Consider the following 24,305-nt stretch of genomic DNA (forward strand, 5'->3'; position numbering starts at 1 on the left):
TTGACTTGTTCTGAGTTCAGAGAGCACTGCTGTTAAAATTAGGATGTTATGGTTCCCCTTTGAAGATCTTTCTTGTAGCTGCTGCGATCCTTGTTTGACTTGTTCATATGTTCGATGAAAAAGATCATAAATCTATCATTTTCAAATATAGTAATTTTAAGAAATTGTGAATTTTTAATTTACATTTACTCACCTTTGCATTGTTGTGGTTGTTAGAGTGTTAGGTTTCTGACTACAGAGAATAACATATTTACAAAATAATATTTCTTAATAAAAAAAGGCAGTCCATGCAGAAAACTATTGTGGTTTCTTGATTCAAGCCTGCCTCTGAATCCCAAACCACAAACCATTCTTTGGAGTAACGTTTTTGATAGAGAAAGACAGAAAACAAACATGAGCCTACCCGAGAGGCCAGACTTTTCAAGGTAAAAGACAGTTTAAAGATTTATATTTGCAGATATTATCAGCACATCTGAGTCAAATTAACATGTGTATTAAACAGAACCTAAATAAAAGAAATAAAATGCACCCAGTTTAAAGACATTGTTTGAGTTTAATGATGAACTCAAAATGTAAAACAAAGTATGAAACATGTTTCTGGATTGATTAAACAGCAGAATCTAAATAAAAGAAATAAAATGCACCCAATGAAAAGACAGTTTGAGTGTAATGATGAACTCAAAATGTAAAACAAAGTATAATAATAATAATAATAATACATTTAATTTATATAGCGCTTTTCTACAACTCAAAGACGCTTTACAGTATGAGGGAGGGTAGAGAAACAAGGACAGGCAAACAAATAAATATAGTAAAATAAAATAAACAGAAAAGTCAGTCAAGAGGAAGTTGATAGAGAGGGGGAGGGGGTTTACAGAGTTGAAAATATGTGTATGAAACATATGTTTACATGTGAAAAGACACTATTTTTCTGCCACCTCTTTTATGACGTTGGAAGTTCACTAGTGCGCAACATACCTGCACCAGTTTATCTGCGAAGTGCCTCAGGTGAGATGGAATGAACTTTAGGATCCTAAATTCTTTCAAACGAGCATTTGCTCTCTCGACGTGAATCCTATTTTGTGCGATAAGCTTTGTAGCCTGTGCTTCGCTGTGTGTCAGTTGGCCATGACAGAGGAATGGGGGAATGTTGACAGTGACTCCTTCAGGAAGAATGTTCTGGATTAAGAATCCCTTGTCAGCCAATATCAGATCTCCAGGTTTGAAATGCTGAAGAACACCAGAATCCCGTACTATCTCTTTGTCACTTGTTGATCCTGGGTATAGTTTGCTGCAGTATGTGATCACAGCATTTGGTGCTACCCCCAGCAGTAGTTTGAAGGAGTGCATGCCACGGTAAGCAGAGTAGGTCTCTTTCTGGATATCCATTTGCTTGGGGATAGCAATTTTGATGTCCGTACAATCCACTATCATTCTGCAGTTTTGGATGTGCCGAAATGAAGAAGGCAAGCTGGTTTTATTTTTCTCCCGGCTGGGAACAGTACTCATTATGTCCTTAAAAAGTAATTTGTGGAGAACCTCTATAAATGTTACAATCACATTTCTGACAGTGCTTTCACCGCAGTGAAAGAGTGCAGCCAGATGAAGGTGTGTGTAATTATGACGCAGTTTCATGAGGGTCATGAAAACTTGGTCTTCAAGACTCAGTGATTTGGGGAACCAACCTTCTGGGTATGTAATGGAACCCTCAAAACGAGCAACATACTCACACACAGCACTGAATGTGTCTCTATCTGGCAATCCTGTCTCCATCCGAAGAACCTTTTCACTCAGCTGAGAGGCAGAATACTTGTCACGGCAGTAACTCTGCTTTGCCTTGGACTCCTCTAGCTGGATCTCTAGCTGCATTATGTGTCTTTGCTGAGATTGAAGTTTTTCTTCTACCGTGGTTGCTTGCTCCTCGGCATTCTCAGATAGTGGTTGAGGATCTTCATTAGCAGCCGCCTGTGTTGATGGACCTGCTTCCTCCTCAGTCATTAGACACGCAGCTTCTTCCTCCATTCCATCAATTATCCCTCTTTTTCTCTTTTGTAAAAGAAAATGACAGCTGCAGATACAGGAACAGGCATTGGGCTTCCTGTCAGCTCGTCTGTTGGGAAGATATAAAATATTAGTTTCATGGAAGTCACACCGTCACATATAAGAGCATTAAGACATACAGTACATAGGCTAAAACAAAACATCTAAAGATATAACCTTGCACTTTGATAAGTCTTGTGAACATTTTCACTATTTTGACATTTGTATAGATCAAAATTGAACTAAAAGAAATAAATGGTAGATTAATCCATATTGAAAATAGGTGTCAGCTGCTACACTAATTATAATAGTTAGATTTCTTAATTAAGATAATATATTACTTTATTGATCCCAATTTGGGAAATGTTTGTGTTGCAGCAGCATAAAAAGAAAATATAAGTTATTATATATACAAAAGTATGTGAGGGATGGAATATTAAATTGAATATAAATGTAAAATGTACATGTGATTTGAGGTCCAAGAGAATCTATGGAGCAGAGAGTTCTCTGCCAGCCAGAGGTGATTTGTTATGATCTGCTCTCACTGAACTCTTCACCATTGCTTCATCCCTCTCCTCACATCTGTTACTGCTCGGCGACCTCAACATCCACATGGACTCCCCCACCTGCAAACTCGCTTCTGAATTCTCCTCCCTTCTGGACAATTTCTCAATTACCCAATATGTCACCTTCCCCACCCATGATAAAGGACACATCCTTGACCTTGTCTGCTCCACCAACCTCCCAGTACTCGACCTCCACCCCTGCCCCTTTCCCCTCTCTGACCACAAACTCATACAGTTCACCATCGCCTCCCCCGTCCGCCACCCCCCCCCATCCAGGACCATCACCTTCCGTAATATATGCTCTGTTGATCCCCAGCACCTCTCCGACCTGCTATCCTCTACTATCCTGGACTCGAATCTCAGCTCACCTGATGAACAACTCAACCACCTTAATTCCACCCTACTCTCCTCCCTCAACAGTCTGGCCCCCCTCAAAAGGAAAAATGTCACTTTTAAAACCTCCTCACCCTGGTTCACCCCTGCACTCCGTAAGCTGAAGCAAACCAGCCGCCAGCTTGAACGCCTAACCAATAAATCATCCCTGACAGTTCACCATGAATCCTACAAACTCCATCTCACTACCTACAGAGACGCCCTCACTGCCGCAAACACTGCTTACCTCTCCACCATCTTTACCGACCCCTCCCATAACCCCAGGACCCTCTTCTCCACCGTCAACAAGCTCCTCAAACCCCGTGCTGACACCCTCCCTTCCTCCACTTCCACTTTATGCAGTTCATTCCTTCAGATTTTCTCTGACAAAATCACTGCCATTAATCTCTCCCTATCCGCTGCATCTGACACACATACATCTCCCCCAGCATCCACCGCCACAATTTCTCCCCCCATCTCCCTGGACCTCCCGAGCTGTCCTCCCCACGGCCGCCTCTCCCAGTTCACTCTGGTTACCCCATCTGAAATCCTCCAACTGATCAGCTCCTCCAAACCCACAACCTGCTCCCTTGACCCTCTACCCACCCCTCTACTGAAGTCCTGTCTCCCGTCCTCTGCCCCTACCTTGTCAACCTTTTCAACTCCTCCCTGTCACAAGGAACCGTTCCCTCTGCCTTCAAAACTGCTGCTGTCACTCCCATCCTCAAGAAACCCGGTCTGGATCCCTCCTCCCTCAGTAACTACCGTCCCATCTCCAACCTCCCCTTTCTCTCAAAAACAATAGAACGCATTATCTCCAAACAACTCCACCGCCATCTCCAAACCAACCAGCTTTTTGAACCCCTTCAGTCTGGTTTTCGTCCCCACCACAGCACAGAAACGGCCCTCATAAAAGTCCTCAATGACCTCCTCACCTCTGCTGACACCGGTTCCCTCAACATCCTCATCCTCCTCGAACCTGAGTGCAGCCTTCGATGGTACTGCACTCAGGTGGCTCCAGTCCTACCTCTCCGACAGATCCCACTTCATCTCCCTCAACAACCACTCCTCTGCCACAGCTTCAGTCACCCAAGGTGTTCCCCAAGGTTCAGTACTCGGCCCCCTCCTCTTCATCATCATCTACATCCTCCCCCTTGGTCAGATTCAACCTGGACTTTCACTGCTATGCCGACGACACCCAGATTTACCTCAGCACCAAATCCCCCAACAACCCCCCCCCCCCCCTCACCCACATTGAATCCTGTCTGACTGCAATACAATCCTGGATGCAACACAAATTCCTCAAACTCAACAGCAATAAAACTGAACTCCTCCTCATCGGATCCAAATCCACCCTCAGCAAAACCCCCAACCTGACAGTCACCATTGATGGCACCCCTGTTTCCCCCTCCACCCAGGCACGCAACCTTGGCGTGATATTTGACCCCACCCTCTCCCTCGAGCCCCACATCCGTCATGTTGTAAAAATCTAATTTTTCCACCTCCGCAATATTGCCAAACTCTGTCCCTCTCTCACCCGCCCTGCAGCTGAGCGACTCATTCACGCCTTCATCTCCTCCCGCCTTGACTATTGCAACTCCCTCCTCTACGGCATCAGCTCCACCTCCCTCAATAGACTCCAGCGTGTCCACAACGCAGCCGCCAGACTCCTCACCAACACCAAATCATGGCATCATATCACCCCGGTCCTCAAAGAACTCCACTGGCTCCCCGTTTCACACCGCATCCACTACAAACTCCTGGTTAGGGTTGGGTATTGTTTGAATTTCCACGATTCCGATTCTACTTTTCGATTCCGGTTCTTAACGGTTCTCAATTCCGATTCTTTGAGGGGCAGGGTAAAAAAAAGTATTAAGTTCTTGTTGAGAAAAACAAGCATATCTGCCTTCTCAGGCATACCAGGAAGAAATGTTTGAACATTTTAAAGCAAAATGCTTCAATCTGGTGTACTTTAAGCAGAATTACTAGAGACTAGATCTAGGGGGTACAACTCTAAACACCCATATGAAAAAGATCGGTTTACATTTTAATAATTAAATAAGTATGCGAGCATAACCAATAACCTACCATAGCCAATAACAAATACATGTGACGTATTTTATGTTTGTTGTTCATTCATATCTTATTTTACTATTTTATTTATGCATATTTTTTTATCTCTCCAGTTTAAAACGATTTGTCTCGTTTACTGTCCTATAGTATACATTGGAATGATTTCAAACCTGTTTTATCCCAATAATTATAAAGGAGTGCCTTGGAAATATGTGTTTACATAAATTGTGATCAAAACGTTTGAGACCCACTGAGATAACTTAGACTAAAGTGAACTATCTAAACACTCAAGAGTCCTTTACCTCACTGAGCTGTAGTTATCAGCATCAGTCTGACTGGAGAGGACTCTCCCTCCACATCATTGTAGAAACATATTATTCTTCCGTTAGAGCAGCTAGCACCAGATGCTAATAACAACAGCGCCGGTTCCAGTGCACCCTCCCTTTCTCCCTCGCTCACTCGCACTTTGGCTGTGAGCTGCGGGTGCCAGATAAGCCAACATCCCCCATTTTCTTCACTTGCAGCGCCCATCGTACAGGGCGAATGAAACGTGTAACCGGGGTGAAAAAGGGTGTTACATTTACTTAATTATGAATGTTGTTACATCAATGCCGAAAATTAGGATGAGCACCAACAGTCAAAACATTTGTTTTCCCTCCCAGAGCTGTCAGCGCAGCGCCTCCACAGATCTGGCGCCATAGGCAAACATCTATAACGCCAGTGCAACGGGCCGGCCCTGGTCTCAGGTTACACTGTAGAAAGTGTAGGTACAACGCTACAATTCCCGCCTCGCCGCAGTCATACAGTAGGCTACGGAGAGCGGCGAGAAACATTTCCTCAGGCATCGAAAAGTGGAACCGAAATTCACATTTCTAAATGATGCCGTTGGAATCGAAATGTTGGAACCGGTTCCGGTTCGGAACCGGTTCTCGGTACCCAACCCTACTCCTGGTCCTCACTTACAAAGCCCTCCACCATCTGCCCCCCCCCTACCTCACTGACCTCCTCACCCTCTACCAACCACCCTGGTCCCTCAGATCCTCCTTAGCCGGTTTGCTTTCAATCCCCAAGGCCAAACTCCGGAGCTTCGGGGACAGAGCCTTCTCTGTGGCAGCCCCGAAGCTCTGGAACTCCCTCCCCCAAGACCTCCATGAGTCTGAGTCCCTTACCCTGTTCCAGTCCCGCCTCAAAACCCACCTCTTCAACTCTCTATCCACAAGCCCCCCCCCTCTCAATCAACTTCCTCCTGTCACTGCTTTTCTGTTGTGTTTTGTTTCTTTTTGGCTTTGTCTTTGTTTTTGTTTTGTTTGTCTACCCTCCATCCCAAATGTAAAGCGTCTTTGGGTTCAGAAAAAGCGCTATAGAAAATTAATATATTATTATTATTATTAGTTCAATATGTCAAACTGATTTCCCTGACTACAATCTTTAGTCACATGGTGAAACGTTATGCTGCTTGTACTAATTAGACTTATCACATAAGCCACACAGGTTTTAATAGGATGTATTCATTATCTTTACTTATGTTGCGGTCTTTTCAGCAGCGCCATCTCTAAAACGGCGATACAGTCACTACCCATCATTTACATTTCACCATGACATGGACAAAAATGTAACGTCAGCTTACCTCATGGCACGAATCCAGACTCTCCTTTGGAAAACATTGGCCGGGAAACGATAGAACGAGCACGTTTCATGCAAAGACCTGTGGCTGCAACCCGGAGCAAAGCAACAAACCATTGCGTAGCTAACTAGTAGCGCTAGCTTTAGCTAACGAAACGAACTGCCGAGTAAAATTGGAAAACACTGGTAATTAATTATTCTATAATTTGTAAAACTACGGTGTTAAAAACGACAATTTCAAAAATACAGATTCTAATGGTCAGATATAGATATACAGATACTAAAGATACTACAGATACTAAAGATAGGCAGGTACTTGCTTTCAAGCAGAACACAGGGGAAAACAAACTTAGCGGGAGTGTTTACGTGTGTAGGCGTAATGACGTACAACGGCCTCGACAATTTCTGTAGTCCTATTCAGCCACTCGGTAACAACCATCGTTTTGCAGACACGTAAACTCTTCAAAAATCACCAGTGGGGTCACTGCTGATGTATTTAATGTCGTAGAACAAAACGTGATATATCTCTTAAATTTGTGTCAACCACAGACCTTATTTCGAGCTATTTTCCAAAACCCTATGGAGAAAATGCATTGCTTTTTGATGAAGGAACCGGAAGTGCTAAACATGCTAACTTACTTCCGGGTTTTACGACGCGTCACTGCGGTTCTCTATTGCCACACACACAGAGCCGAGCTTCAATGACACAAGCACACGTTTATTTCCATGCAACTCTCTGATTGGTTTGGTGTCATGCCTCTGTTGCATTCACTGAACACGGGAAATTACAGTCCTGCCGTCCTCTCGTGTCATGATGAAGTTCACGTAAAGTATTATATTATTGAGGGACAATTGTCCGGGGCTACAGAAAAAACATTCGGTGGACGCCACTGCTAACCCTGAAAAGTATTATCATCTGAAAGTTAAATTAATCATTATGTTATTAGTAAATACATATAAGTATGTTTACAACTTGTATTTAGAAATACTCTGTTGTAATTATTGATGCATAAATGTGTTCATCCATTCAATTTGACATCTGCTATAATGGAGTTAATGTATGATATTACTTAATAACTCAATACATGATATGATAATTACATTTTTATTGTATTCATTTCTTATTTCATAAAAACGTATCAAACATGTAATTAAAGAATGGTGATATACACAGTGATATATGTTAAGGACTAACCTTTATAATAAATAGCCTAGTATTTACCCATATTCATAATAATATTTATAAAACAAGTTTTAATGTAAAAGGTTCATCAAATAAAAACACAACACTGTCATTGTGACACTCAGTTGACTTTTACTGTATGTTCAACTGCTAAATGTGTTACTGATAAAAAAGGGCCTCTACCTAATTACCTCAAATAACTCAAATGTTTCTTGGATTTTTTAACACCCTAATATATTTGTAGAAAGGCAGGAAATTGAATTAAATCGGAAACATGTTTAATTGTGGAAGACCCCCTGTTTCGTGTGTCCCACACACACTTCTCAAACCAAAGTTACACCCTTGGATTTTAAACAAAGTCACGTGACCACAACAATATTAGAAAACATATATATTTGTATTTATTTTAGGATCTTAAAGTGTAAACATTTACATTATTATTATGATTATTTAATATATAAAGACTATATATTATTGAATTACAAGATTAGATAGGCTTTATTTTATCTAAAATATTGATGTTTTTTCGTTATACTGTAGTAGCCTGTGAAAACCAGAACAAATATGTGTTCAAATGCTCTTCACCAAAACACAACTGAAGTACTGAAAGTCCATGAAACTTGTCTTTCTGTATTTGTGAATGAAGCGCCATCTAATGGTTAAATCCTGAAATTGAAAATATGGCAACGCCCTCTTGGAAAATAGTGGGAGGGCTTAACATTCCCAGCCGCTGGGATCCCTTGGGTCTTTGGCAGGAAGCTGTTGGCTGGAGTCTTTTCTAGAGTGCTACATCTGTAGCTCTGGGAGGGGAAAAAACGCGTTTCTCCAACAACAACAACAATAGCGGATCACAGGTTGACAGTATTGCAATTTTACAGACTCAGAGGACCGCAGTAAAGAGGGAAGCCCCACACCCACAGCGTCGGCGATGACTCAAGAGGAATCCCAAATGACGCCCACACCCCGAAAAAGAAAGAGGAATTTTACAGAGCTACAGCGGGAACTGGTGGGGAAAGAGATCGTTCACGTGGAGGTGGAGACCGCACAACTGAGAGCGGATCATGACAACATTGAGCTGGAGAAGGAGAAATTAAGACTCCAAATTATAATTCTTAAGAATCAGCAAAGAATCACTGAAGAAGACAATGCGTCATTCACCATTCTTCAATCATATTTGTTGTACTTGTTTTTATCTTGATTTCATGTTAATAGTTCTCCAAATGTTGTTATTTAATGTTCTTTGGGGTGTTTTTTGAATAAAATAGGCTATAAAATGAAAATATTTGGTCACAATGGGAGCTTATTGAAATGCAATTGCAAACAACGGCATTCATATCACAAATATACAGGGCTATAGGTTGTTTATTATGTGATTGTGGGTATGTCGTCCACCGATATCTTCACGGATGCCAGCAGGAGCCACAGGGTTCTCATCCGCCTCCAGTGCCAATTCTCCTTGCATCGGAAGGGGGATTCTCTTTTTCACACAGATGTTGTGCAGCACCGCAGTGGCAGCAATGATCACGCAGACGCGCTCAGGGTGCATTTGCATTTCACTGTGCATTCACATTTCACTGTGAAGGCAGTGAACACTACAAATAAAAGGCCCAGTTTGTTAAGTTAGAGCAAAAAACTATTTAGCCTATCTACATTAAAAGGCTGGCCTTTTATATATTATAAAAATGACTTACTAACCTACGTTTGAGCACACCAATGCAGCGCTCTACAATGTTCCTCGTCCTTGTATGCTACTCGTTATAGCGGCGCTCTTGTGCAGTTCTCTCTGCGATGACAGGTGTCATTAGCCAGCGCTTCAGAGGGTATCCAATAAGAAGACCATTCACTCTCCCTGCCTCAAATTCCCGATGAAGGACACCCTCTCTCAGGATGCGAGCATCATAGGTCGACCCAGGCCATCTTGCAACAAGGTCGACAATGGCCATGTCCGAGTTGCAAACAATTTGAACATTTGTTGAATGATAACCTTTTCTGTTAACATACTCATAACATACTCAACATATTCTGTTAATACTCATGTATTTGGGGGCCTGAATGCGAACATGAGTACCGTCGATGTATCATATATACCAGGTATAGGCTACCTGATTTTAAATTAAAATGTTGGCTGGATTTTGCTGCTTCTTCTTGTGTTGGTAGGTGAATATAATTCCTAAGGTGGTGCTGGAGAGCCAAGGAAACGTGTCTAATAGCCCGACATGCAACTGCATGCGCCGTGATGAACATTAATCATGTCTCCCACAGTATTTTGAAAGGCCTGAGCGCAATCAGCACCTGCAAGGTTGGGGAGAGCGCAGCGTTTCTGTCTGATCCGTGCTGGAGTTGTGGGGAGATCTCCTCGATTAAATCAAAAAGGGCTTGTCTGGCGAAACGAACCTCTTTATCAGCTCACTGTCCGATTAGATGTCCAGTGGGTTTGTTCGATCACGGACGACTCTTTCTCGTCTCAATGCCCTTTCGTTGTTAAACATGTAAACAAGACGCACTGGATAAAGTTTGGAGTAGAGTTCTAACAAGCCTTTATTGAGCAATTAAAACATTTCAGTTAGTCCACTCTGAAACCTAACTATAAATACGTGGGCATAATGATAAACCATAATATCCTGAAAAACCAAACTGAATATGTCTGCCAATGGATAAAACACATTTTTCCTTTCGGGGGGAAATTCTTTATTAGTTTTTTACATCTTTGTTTCTGAGTTTGCTACTGTACTGCAATACTTCATGCTACAAGTGTTTGTCTTTTTATTGTCTAAAAGTGCTTTAAAGTCTAAAACTGCTACACCAGCTGAAAATCTGCTCAAAGATTGTAGGTCAACCTTTTGAGACAACAATGTCTCTGACCCCAACCATGTCCTGAATAGTCAATATTAATTATTACCATCAGATCGGGGATACAGGGTCTCATGATTTAATCAAGTTGGACTGAAGCACTCCTTTGTTCACCAGTCAATCTTCAAATTAAAGACAGAGCTAAATCATGCACGAGGTGTGGAAAAATGTGGCCGACATCAATCAAAACGTATTAGCAAAAAGATGTGGCCTAGACATAAATGCTCACAATTCATCCGAAATGTATCCAAATATTACAGATTTCGGTGGATAGGTTCAGTCTTGGGGAAGAGGCACAACAAAGCATGTTCATTTCGGACAATAGGGGGCGCCAAAAACACAACTAATTTATATCTCAAGAACCGATGGACGAAATAAATATATGTTGTCATAGACATACTGGCAGGGTGAGTATAAACTGAGATTTAAAGGGAAATGAAAAATGTGGGTGTGTCCTATTCAGTTTTTTCTCGAAATCAAAGGGTTAAAAAATGTACCGAGCCATAGAGGAAAAAAATAGTGATGGCCTTTAAACTCGGAACACATGTCACAGCCCACAACCTTTTCCAGACTGTAAAAATAAATCGTACGTTTTAGCAAATATGGCTCAGTAGCGTCCCCGATTGTGCTGTAGTCAAATATAGTTTCTCCGAACTACCCAAAACTTGGCACAGACATTCCTCATGGAATTGCGGACATATTTCAAAATGGCTTCCATTAGCCCCGCCCCCCATAACGTCGGCCATTTTGAAACATTTGCGTTTTATGGGCGTTTCTGCGAACTCCTTCTAGGGAAATGATCGGAAACATTCCAAACCAGGACAACATCAGCCCATATCCAATGGGATGCTAAACTAGATAATCTCCTCTCACACATCCCTGAAACTGGCCCTCCCGCTGTACTTCTCGGAGACTTCAACCTCCAGACAGGGAAGATAGACTAACTAACATCTCTGTTAACCGCCTTTGCTTTCTCACTGTCCACATCCCCATCAACTCATAAAGCTGGCAATGTCCTTGATCTCATATTCTCAAGGAACTGCACTACTACTACTACTAACTACTACTACTACTAACCTCTCTGTAAACCCGCTCCACACATCCGATCACTTCTTCATTTCATTCTCTCTACCCCTTTCCAAACATAACAAACTAATCTCTTCTCATCCTGCACATGTCCGCCGTAACCTTCGTTCCCTCTCCCCCTCTACCTTTGCCTCATCGGTGCTCTCAGCCCTCCCTTTCTCTGACTCGTTCCAACTCCTACCTCCAAACTCTGCTGCAGAAACTCTCCTCTCTACTCTCTCATCCTCTCTGGACTCTCTCTGTCCTCTCACATCTCAGCAGGCTCGTCAGTACCCTCCTGCTCCCTGGCTAAATGACGCACTGCGTGCTAATAGAACCGTCCTTCGGGCAGCAGAGCGGAAACGGTGGAAATTCAAACACCATGACGACCTTAAACCTATCAGGCTCTCCACTCCTCTTTCTCTGCTTCCATCTCTCAGGCAAAAAGCACTTTCTTTCAAAATAAGATCCAATCTTCCTATTCCAATCCCAAAAAACTATTTTCCATCTTCTCCACCCTCTTGGACCCCCCCCAAAGCCCTTTCCCCCTCCTCCCTTCTGTCAAGCGCCTTTGTTAACCACTTTGAAAAAAAGGTTGATGATATTCGCTCTTCTTTTTCTGACTCACCATTACTCACCGCTGGGTCACCAGACCCTCATTTCACCCACACACTAACCTCCTTCTCCCCTCTCTCTCCAAGTGAGGTTCTTACCCTCAGTACCTCTGCCCGCCCAACCACCTGTCCTCTGGACCCTATCCCTTCAAACCTCCTTCAGACTATTGCTCCTGATATTCTACCGTTTCTCACCCATTTCATCAACACTTCTCTAACTTCTGGTCACTTTCCAACAGTCTCAAGGAGGCAAGAGTAAACCCTCTCCTAAAGAAACCCACTCTCAACCCGTCAGATGTTATAAACTACAGGCCTGTCTCTCTCCTCCCGTTCCTGTCTAAAACACTTGAACGTGCTGTCTTTAAACAACTCTCCTGTTATCTCCATCAGAACAACCTTCTGGATCCGCACCAGTCTGGTTTCAAGGCAGGTCACTCCACAGAAACTGCCCTCCTTGCTGTCTCTGAGGAACTTCACACTGCTAAAGCAGCCTCCCTCTCCTCTGTCATCATCCTTTTGGACATGTCTGCTGCATTCAACACGGTGAACCATCAGATCCTCCTTTGCACTGTCCAAGAACTTGGAGTTTCAGGCTCTGTACTTTCCCTCATCACCTCATACCTCAAAGACCGCACCTACAGGTTACTTGGAGAGGGTCTGAGTCATACCCTTGTCAATTAACTACAGGGGTCCCTCAGAGCTCTGTTCTTGGTCCCCTCCTCTTCTCCTTGTACACAAACTCGCTTGGATATGTCATTAGCCCGCATGGTTTTTCATACCACTGCTGCGTAGCAGTGGTATGAAAAACCATGCGGGCTAATGACATACCCAATGACGACACCCAATTAATTCTGTCCTTTCAGAGACCCAGGTCGTCGCACGCATCTCTGCTTGTCTAGCTGACATCTCTCAGTGGATGTCTGCTCATCACCTCAAGCTCAACCTTGACAAGACTGAACTGCTTTTCCTTCCGGGAAAAGATTGTCCCACTCTTGACCTGACAATCAATATCGGCACCTCTGTTGTTTCTCCGACTCAGACTGCAAGGAATCTGGGTTTGATCCTAGATAACAACCTGTCCTTCACTGCAAACATCGCTGCTACAACCCGCTGCTGCAGATACACGCTTTACAACATCAGGAGGATACGTCCCCAGCTGACCCAGAAAGCGACGCAGGTTCTGGTCCAGGCTCTCGTCATCTCACGCCTAGACTACTGCAACTCCCTCCTGGCTGGTCTACCTGCATGTGCCATCCGACCTCTGCAGCTCATCCAGAATGCAGCGGCTCGTCTGGTCTTCAACCTTCCTAAATTCTCCCACACCACGCCGCTCCTCCGCTCCCTTCACTGGCTTCCGGTAACTGCTAGAATCCACTTCAAGACAATGGTACTTGCGTACCATGCTGCGAATGGATCTGGCCCTTCCTACATCCAAGACATGGTTAAACCATACACCCCAGCACGTGCACTCTGCTCTGCATCAACCAAACAGCTCGCTGCACCCTCGCTACGAAGGGGACCCAAGTTCCCATCAGCAAAAACACGTGGGTTTGCTATCCTGGCTCCAAAATGGTGGAATGAGCTCCCCATTGACATCAGGACAGCAGATAGCTTACACACCTTCCGGCGCAGACTGAAAACTCATCTATTTCGACTCCACTTCGAGCAATAGAACTATTAACAAAGCACATATATACTAATAAAGGACTGGCTTACCTAAAGCCAGTTGAGTAGCACTTAAAATGTTTTTGCTCTATGAAACCTGATGTACTTTATGATTCTGTTTTCTTCAAGTTTGTATTTTGTTGGTCGAACGCACTTATTGTAAGTCGCTTTGGATAAAAGCGTCAGCTAAATGCAATGTAATGTAATTGTAATGATTTTTTTTTATTTAAACAGTGAGCTACAAAGACGATCAGATTATGAATGAACAGTATGAAGTTCATCAACATTGAAATATATGTTATTATCAAAATAATATTTAACTGTTCAAAACGTAGTGCAACTGTAGAAGCTTGCTCTGTTGTCTCACTGAAAGAATAACTTTTACCACGTTTTTTTCAGACAATATTGAGAGATAAATAGTAGCAGTTCTCACTATGTGTTAAATATCTTTGCCTTCAATACATTAAATTAGAAAGCTGACAAAGTCATATTGCTTGTTAACGTCTAAATGTAACCTTTTGCATGGAAAAAACCCTCAACTTAACTGATGTGTAGGTGATCTAGTATTTAGTATTGTTTAATATAATGTATATCAGTGTATTAAAGTCAATACTTCATTTATTTAAACCAATATCTTTCTTGATTCTTTGTACAGTATGAAAAAAAGAGTCTTTGTACCTGTGCTGAAGTTCACTGCTATGAGGAGTCCAGTTCTGTCTCTCACTCTCTGGTCCAGCCTGTCTGCATCACCTGGACACCTTAAACAAACAGATATATATGTAAAGTACCATGTGTACAAACAATATAACTGATTCTCTTCTGTTGAACATGTTGCATTGTGTATCGTCCGAGTCAGGGTCCTTTTTATTTTACTGTAACTTTGGAAGTTGTGTTACCAATGGTTACTGTTTATTTGATACCCATTTGGTAATGCAATTAATAAAAACAACAAGGTTTGGGTTCGTTCTTCAGATGACTGTGACGTTAACGGGTAAGCTCAATAATGAACTCCAGCTCAACCAACCATATTGTAATATCTAAGTAATCATCTTGAAATATGACATTAATAATTGTAATATACACACATCCAGGGTTGGGTTGTAACGGACTACATGTAACGGCGTTACGTAATCAGAATACAAAAATCAAGTAACTGTACTCAGCTCGCGTTACATTTGAAAAACGAGTAATCTGATTACAGTTACTTTCGTAAACCTGAAGTGAATACATTTTGGATTACTTATTGGAATTATTGGTGGAAAGATTTCCTCTCAACATTTAATATTCAAGTAGTTACAGCCGAATCATCACAGCCCACAAAACCTATTACCACCGCAGATGGACCAAAAAAGCGTTTGAAAAAAAATCGCGGGTCCGCTCGCTCAGTGAAACAATAACAACGAAACATGGAGGAACAAAAGTCTGCGTTTAAATCGCGTTTGTGTATATAGAGGTGTGTGTGGTTAAAACACATCAGTCTGCGGTCGCTCTTTAGCCTTACTAATGATTATTTCTGAAGGTAAACACAGTGAAGGCGGTGCGTGAAAGGCGGTGCGTGAAAGGCACTGCGCGGCGCGCTCGTCTTCTTTCTCAGAGGCTGAGTTAACCCTCCCGCTGCCTCCTGGTGCTGCAGAGATCTCATGAAGTGAAGGAGGTGTTCCTTCTATAAAACAGCTGTGGGCAGCAGATACTGTGAGTGTCACAGACATGAATTCATAGATCAAGGCACACTCTCCTGTTTTGCCGATCCGGTGCTTAAACTATAGCTCTACACCCCTGGCCGACATGTCCTTAAAATGAAGTCCGAGTTCGACATGTTAATTCATGTCCTGCCAACACTGGCAGGACAGACGGCGACACGCCCGTTCTAAGCCGTGTCCCTCACTCCTCACATCCCAAGCTGCATCCCGAACAAGTGTATTATGTTGTTACATCGTTTCAGATGTGATGTTTCATTTGTGCTCTTGATAAGCCATTAAAACAGTAAAAACACGTTCAGTTTCCTTTTGCTTTTTGTGTCTCCTGTTCACCAAAACATACCCATTTAAATTAACCTTTGCGATGCATACAGTTCCTACCTAAATAATAAAATATCTCTCTACAAGGATGTTGTTCCGGTGCTCTCCGTCTACAGACGGAGAGCACCGGAACGTGGCTCCAGCTCTTCAGATATTGCAGTACCCATAAGAAGCCGTACACACGTGGCTGTGTCTTTAGTTGTAAGCACAGTGGCGATCTGTTGTTGTTAGTATCTGGTTAGCTAGCTATGCTAACGAATTTAAAGAGCTTTTCTACAACCAGTTGGAAGACAGCTCTCCCGAGAGGCTCAAATAACCTCAGCTCAGTGAGGTTAAGGCACACCTTGATATGATCATTATAGTTATTAATGACACATTAGAGACTACATTAAAAACAGGTATAAAATACTATATAAAAATAACAAGACTAGAGTTTAAAAGGGGAGTGATTTGTAAAATATCCAAAACGAAGTATCCAACAGCTTCAATCATTACTTTACTTACCTTCACTACATAACAGCTGTATTGAAGGTTTGCTTGTTGATCAATAAACACAACAACAAAAAGCAAACACCACTGACTCATACGCATAAAATATATATCAGGCTACAGCCCATGTATATGTTATGACGTGAAGCACTATTTCGTTTCATGAAAAATATCAACTGTTTATTTGTAGATATCTACTAAAGCATACAAATCAAGTGTGTAATGTAGGTCTGTTACTTATATTATTGAGTGATAAATATTATACACACTGTTCTGCTTTCTGCACTGGCCTCAGCAGCTGTTCTCACTGTAAATGTCGGCTCACAATTAAAGCAGTTGTATTAAAAACATACATAGCCTAATATCCAGAGGAGATGCGTTTATTGAGTAAACAAACGGTAAAGGGCAGAACGTCTGCACAACCCACTGCACCGCACGCCACGCTTACTGCTCCTCCAGGCAGCCTCCGCGATAATCGATCGTCGACGAGCCTTTACAGAAATGTGTTTTCCTTCGAAGCGGCGCGCCCACATACGTTTCCCGGTGGCTGCCGGAAGACCTGGGAGTCCGAGACGCGAACATTTCAGAAATTACCAACGGCTCATTTCGGAGGACTCGCGCGCATCTGCTTGACCTCTATGGAACGCCCTTTGCGTCACAATTCGCGCGTTTATTCGCGCGTAGTTTCGCGCAGATTAACGGGGAGGTCCGTTTATTCGCGCGAATAAACGGGGAGGTCCGTTTTATAAACGGGGAGGTCCGTTTAAGTTCAAAGTCTCAGTAACCAATCAGTGAAGAGCAAAACCAGACCAAAGCAATCTGTAGATGAAAAGTTCCTGACATTGTGAGGCTGGAAATTGTACGTTATTCCAGCTTCAGGGGACTATGTATTAATTTGGCTTTCAATATAATAAATATATCAACCAATATAACCTGCCTTCATTGTCTTTTAAAATAAAATCGCCTTACCTTATTTTACTGAAGTGAAGGGTATTTGTCTCCTTAAATCACCTTTTAAAAGTACTTCTTATAGCATGGCATGGTGTAACATATCAAAATGTTCAGTCTCTGGTCTTGCTAGAAATGCAATGTCACTCACCTTAGAGCACTGTCTTATGAGATACTTAGCTTAGAAATCAGATTTTTGGAAAACTTAAAAACTTGTGAAAACACAGATGTACTCATGTCATCCATTTTATTTTGGTGTTTCAGATTTGGTTTACCAACGTTTTTGGTTCACAAAAGTAGTGAAATATATGAATTACACTATAGGCCTATATAAATGTGTTGTTCATGTCTAAAATGAAAATGTGTAAATTAGAATTTGGAGTAAAATAGTTCCATCACTCTACTTTCACCACAGAAAAGTTACATCAGGACTGATTCATGACTTCATATTCCATACTGAGGTTCATGTGATGTGTACAAATACAAATTGAGCATTACAACTTTTTTTTTTAACCAACTATTTATGTTAACATAAGAAACTAACATCTCAATATTTACAATACAGGGTTCATACTTTTTCACCAGTGATTTTAAATGACTTTTCCACGACCAAAAAAATGACTCATTCATGTGGCTAGCATGCGCTGCCTCGCCCATATTCTAAATATTGAATATGTTACAACACAGTTTGCATTTAGCACGTCTTGGGTCAATGTCTTTTGATAACCACAATTGGTACTTATTCTTTAGAAGCCATACATTGTTGAAACTGCACTTCCCTGGCATCTTTATATCAAATAGTAGCTCCTATAGATTAGAGGTCGTGATTGATCTCTCACCAGCGAAATACTGCCACAGTTGCCATTTTATTTCATTATACGATACAGTATTTATTATCATTATAGTATTACTATTTCGGCGATTAGATAACATATAATTATATTGATGCAACTTTAGTTATTTCCATGACTTTTCCAAAACGGGAAAATTCATTCCATGACTTTTCCAGGTTTTTAATGACCGTACGAACCTGAATATCAACTTTCTCAACCTTCATTAATGTAAAGACGGGGGGAGCAGTGCCATGGTCTTTGTCTGGGGAAGTGTGCTAGGCGAGACTTCTTTGCTGGCTGTGGTGGAAGCCTTTGTACCGAGGTGTATCTTAATCTTGTGGCAGGCACAGATGGAGGTGGAGGCTGCTGTAGTGATGCTGGTCCTCTGGTCCTTGGTGGTGATGGCTCTGGTGAAGGCCCTTGAGCCACGGTAGATCTTGACCTGGGTGCAGGCACAGATGGAGGTTCTTGCTGCTAGGCGCAGGCAGCTGTGAAATGGGAAAGAAATATAGGACAATAATTACTAAGTTCATTAAAATATAAAGTTCAAGTGGAATGTTTCTCCCCTCTCTCTCTATTTAACTATGTTACACCCACACAATGAAAGTACACTATTACTGTAATATTTACCTATCATCAAATGGATCCTGTTGTTGCTGTATTCTCCAGGTTCTGATGCTCCACCTCCACTGCTGCTAGTGCTACAAGTCCGCTGTGCAGAGCTGCATATTGCATTCCATGACTTTTCCAGGTTTTTAATGACTGTACGAACCCTGACAATATCAGAACTTTCTCAACCAACTATTCATTATAAATGTAAAGACAGGGGGAGCAGTGCCATGGTCTTTGTCTGTCTTCCAAGACAGTGGGTCTGGCTGCTGTGTAGGTGGGGGTGATGGTGCATGGCAGGGCTCGAGCATAAGGACGTCCCGTCGTAGAAAAATAGTGTCGGGGAGGATAAAAAATAATTTTGGGACGAGTTCAAATAAAAATACCCTGCTAACTCTACTACAAACGGCGATGAAAATGAAACCGACTGCACGTTTTGTGTAGCACACAGTTATTAAACCTCCTTGTCAACATAAACACCATGATAAACACACACGCACAAAACATTCAGAAACCCTCGAAATACACACATGTAGCTACAGCTGGCTGTGCCCGCAAATGTGCGGGTCTAGCTATGTTCTGTTCGCGGGTTGAGTGATGTACAATGACAATGGCATCCCGTGGAGGAATTCTGAAAAGTTTTACCGTTACATCACAAAAACGCACAGCAGAACCAGACCCTGGAGCGCCGGCCTCTTTATTTACTTACTCCTCTTCATCCCCTAATAAGGCTGAGAAGAGAACTCTCCATCACATTTAGTCCTTAGCAATATGCTGCCTCTCCCCATGTAGGGATGGGTACCGAGCCCCGGTGTTAAACGGGCCCCGGGCCGGAATTATTAAAGACAGTGGTAACGTTAAGCTCCGACGTTATCAGACTTTTTATCGGTACTGGAGACATTTAAAAAATATATGTCATATGTATTATTGCTACATACACATTATATCGCAGTTTTAGTTTCACCAACTCCGTTTCTAATATGCAATAAGACTACAACATGCGTCTATGATGTATTTTTGAGCTTTCCAATCCAGACGAGATCTCTCTCTCCCGTCTGGGTGCGAGGGGGCGGGGCCGTTAGTAAAGGTCTCCTGACTGTGTTACAGACTGTCATCCTGGTTAGTGGTTACTCTGGGTTCTGTCTTCAGGACAGTGTTGAATTTTTTTGTTAATTGGATGAGTAATTTTCTCATTTGTGTGTTTGTTTAAATATATTTGGCCTTTGTTTATGTGATTGAATGATTTACTCAAATAAAAAGGTTGATGAATTATCATCTAATGATTTGTATGATGTTTTATTTATGTTAAAGGTCACTTTGAATGATTTTAACTCATGATAATGTAGAAAAACTAACATTTTAAATTCGGGACGGTCCACATTAATTTCGGGACGGCTTATATTGTATTTCGGGACGGTTCCGGGAGGATGGGGAAAAAAGTTAGTCGAGAGCCCTGGTGCATGGGCTGCTGGTGGCTGTGTCGGCGGGAGGGAGGTGTGCTAGGCGAGACTTCTTTGCTGGCTGGATTGATCGTGATGGCTGTGGTGGAGGCCTTTGTACCGAGGTGTATCTTAATCTTGTGGCAGGCACAGATGGAGATGGAGGCTGCTGGTCCTTGGTGGTGGTGGCTCTGGTGAAGGCCGTTGAGCCACGGTAGATCTTGACCTGGGTGCAGGCACAGGTGGAGGTTCTTGCTGCTAGGCCCAGGCAGCTGTGAAATCGGAAAGAAATATAGGACAATATTTACTACTAAGTTCATTAAAATATAAAGTTCAAGTGGAATGTTTCTCAAGCACAAATAACAATGCACAACTCAAAATAAAATGGGGAGCAGGGCTCGCAATTAACGATGTCCCGATGCCCATACAAATTCCTACTGGGACACAAATCTATTTTGTCTGGGACTATTTCGGGACAGTGAATTTTTTTTTTAAAGTAAACTTCAAAATGGGTGTTATTTGCAAAGTCATTGGGCTGTCAAATCATAGAATGCATTCTACGTCATCCACTCTGCTGCTGACTGCTGCTAGACTCACGCTAATGCAACGCTCACGACAGTTATAAACAGAAGAAAGAAATGCTGAGGTGGTTGAATAAACAGCCCCCTGTTGCAAGCCCCAATTCTGCCGACTCCCGAAACGAAAACATCCCAAGTCCTGGTCATGATGCACCGTCTTCCATTGTGGTAAATTAGTTGTCTTAAGTGCCAATGTTAGTGCTAACTAATGCTAGAAACTGAAGTGTGCCTTACAATGCATACAAACGTCCTAAAACGCGGTGTCATGTTCTTTTGAAGTTTGTGAAAATGATGTGAAATACAGTTGATCAGAATAATAATAATAATCATTTTTGTATTTTCTTTGTCAGCCAGTCAGTGACCAGGCTAGAATCTTTAGCTGCAAAAACGTAAGGCATTTAGCTAATCATTTAGCGTTTTACTTTTTTTTGGTCAAGAACGTCAGTCAGATTGGGTGACGATTAGAAAGGGGGTCGCAAGGTAATTTTAGTAGAAGATCAATTTATATTCCTATAGTACTACTGACGACTTGTGAGGATAACTTGTAATTAGAACTGAAAACAGATACATTTATTAAACTGTTCATACCACTTTTATTGCCAGATAGAGATTGGGTTTCCTGTTCTTTAGCTTTCACATCCCAAAATATCCACTGAGGACAAAAAAAATGTCAAGCACTGTCACAAATAAACTGCATCATAAAACACAGAGACCATACAGCCATAACATATTGAATTGAAAAATACAAATCAGAATTCTTCAATGTTGACATGACAATGACAAATTAGTCTGGATATTGAGAAACAATAGAAAAACATGTCTTAAATCAACTCTCTTCCCTTCTACTCTAGGAGAGGCAACAGATCAGACTAATATTCATATGTTTAAAAGAATAAGTATTTTAAACTTACATGGTGGACCAGAGTCTATGGTGTGATGATTAAGTGACAAAAAAGTATCAAATTATATGTATTCTGCATAATTGGGGGGGCGACGATACAAATTTAAATTTGGGACACTGCTGGTTATATCCGGGACAATACAAAGTAGAATTCGGGACAGTTGTGGGACACTGAGGAAAAAAGTTAATTTTGAGCCCTGATGGGGAGGTGGGACAGGAGTCTCTCTCTCTCTTACAAACTATTTAACTAAACCCACACAATGAAAGTACACTATTACTGTAATATTTACATTTACCTATCTTCAAATGGATCCTTGTTGTTGTTGCTGTATTCTCCAGGTTCTGATGCTCCATCTCCACTGCTGCTAGTGCTACAAGTCTGCTGTGCAGAGCTGGTAATCAGATAATAAGCCTGTTGAACAGGAGAAAAGAATGAAGCAGAGGGAAAGTTGCTGCCGTTTGTGTGGTTGTCCTAGCCAGAATTTATTAAACATAGGGCTGTGCAATTAATCGTATTTTAATCGCGATTATGGTTTGCGACGATTGTGCTACCACAACAGACCTATGGTCTAGCCCAGGGGTGCCCAACCAGTCGATCGCGAGATGTGTCTAAAAATAGAACAACAACATTCTGTTTTATCGTTAATGTCCTGTAACATAATCTTCCTGTGCCAGAATAATGCACTTGAAGTCTTGAACGCATCAAAGCTTTGTGATTGGCCGGCGTCACCCCATGTGTCGGGGCGTGGCTGAGGGTCTTCAGTACAGGTGGCTTGTCACCTGCCTGCGCTCATCTCTGAAACCAGACCATGTCAACAGGCTGGTGTTTCTGGCAAAAAATCTTTAAGAGATGACACGAGCAGCCCTACCAGCATTTGCCATGGTGGTCTAAACATTTTTATTTGGTCTTAAATTGTAGTTCAACATTTATTTCCTGTTACTTCTGGACCATGACGGTTGGCCAGCCTTCAACGTTTAACTGAGTGGAATATGTTGAATATGTTTTACCAAAATGTTGGCTATATGTTAAGGAGTTTTCAGTAGGTTGTGACAGTGCACTGCATCATATTTGATTTAATTTATTTTGGTCTAATTTATTTTTATTTATCATATTAATAATATATGTTTAGTATGGTTTTGGAAGTGCGCTCCAACATATTTGTTAATCTTGTTTATTGGTAAAATATTATTTGTTTTAAAGTTCAATAAATGGTCAATGAATAATCGTCAAAATAATCGTGATATCAATTATTGACCCAAATAATCGTGATTATGATTTTTACCATAATCGCACAGCCCTAATTAAACACATTAATAAATTCACTTACAACTTATATCCGTTTTCTCTATTTATGTATCTCTGCGTTGTGTTGTGTGGTCGAATGAATATGACTTCCTTCTTGCCAACCAGCTTTATTATCTGTGCAAACAGAATATAAGGAAATGGCTTCACCATCGTTCTACCTCATAATACTTCTCCTCAGTGAGGCCTGAAGCTAACTGAGAAAGTAAAAATACATTTAGCCAATCAAAATAACTGTCTGACATATTTCGTTTTCTATTCAAAAATGGACATAAATCCACATGCCATATTATGACTTTCATGAGGGATTAAAGCCTTTTTCATTTACAGTGTATAATACAGTGATAACAGATAACACACACAACCCGACTGTACTCACTTTAACATGGCTGTTGTACAGGCACAATATTAGCATTGCATTAGCGCTTTAGCTTTTAAATAATATGAACAATGATGACCTCAGACCAGCATTTCACATACTTATACAAACAGAATAAACTTGAAATGTAAGCCAGACTAGTGCACGAGACTCATACACATAGTAGAGCTACATTATCCAGTGAGCAACAGCCTGTGTTAAAGAAGCTAGCGGACGCCATTAGCTATTAGCCACACGCTAGTGGCGTAGCTCACAGAATGACATTAAAGTTCACTACAGATAAAACAGTTTCAAAGACACTTCTTAGATCGAAATATGACATAATCTGTGTACACACTACTAACCTGTTGAACAGGAGAAATGAATGAAGCAGAGGGAAAGTTGCTGCCATGTGTCTGTCGTCTGTGGTCTTCTTCTTCTTCTCTCAGACCATTCCGTTTCTCTAACGCTAAACCGGAAGTGAGGCTAAGAACGGCGAATTTAAAGATAACAATACCATTAGCACTCCTAGTGGTGACTTTATGAACTGTAAACAAATTATAACATTATAAAATGCCTTTAAGGCGGCACATTATATAAACTAACGTTACACACGGCAACGACATTAACTGCAAACAGTCGTGACAATATATTAACATATTAAATACAACATTTATGACACCACTCGTTCCACTCAGTAACCCTCTTTGTTCTAAGACATGTGATAGTCTATACACTATCATCTTCTCCATCCATTTACACAAGTGTGATGTTACTG

The 24,305-nt window shown here is 41.7% G+C and overlaps 1 protein-coding gene and 1 long non-coding RNA gene across 2 annotated transcripts; both read right to left on the reverse strand.

The window, feature by feature from the left end:
* Positions 1-906: 906 nt before the first annotated feature.
* LOC139434269 (uncharacterized) lies at positions 907-9,800 on the reverse strand. The gene is made up of 3 exons (XM_071204136.1): positions 9,610-9,800; positions 6,687-6,786; positions 907-1,515 (listed from the first exon to the last, which is right to left on the reverse strand). Exons 1-3 carry the CDS (start codon positions 9,798-9,800, stop codon positions 907-909), a joined length of 900 nt encoding a protein of 299 aa, XP_071060237.1.
* Positions 9,801-20,260: 10,460 nt separating this feature from the next.
* Positions 20,261-23,983, reverse strand: LOC117450990 (uncharacterized). Its single transcript, XR_004552621.2, has 4 exons — positions 23,893-23,983; positions 23,195-23,286; positions 22,163-22,278; positions 20,261-20,659 (listed from the first exon to the last, which is right to left on the reverse strand). It is a non-coding gene; the product is annotated as an uncharacterized lncRNA (long non-coding RNA).
* Between the last annotated feature and the right edge of the window lie 322 nt (positions 23,984-24,305).

This window comes from Pseudochaenichthys georgianus, chromosome 8 (genome assembly GCF_902827115.2).
Source record: "Pseudochaenichthys georgianus chromosome 8, fPseGeo1.2, whole genome shotgun sequence".
In the NCBI taxonomy this organism is placed as follows: domain Eukaryota; kingdom Metazoa; phylum Chordata; class Actinopteri; order Perciformes; family Channichthyidae; genus Pseudochaenichthys; species Pseudochaenichthys georgianus.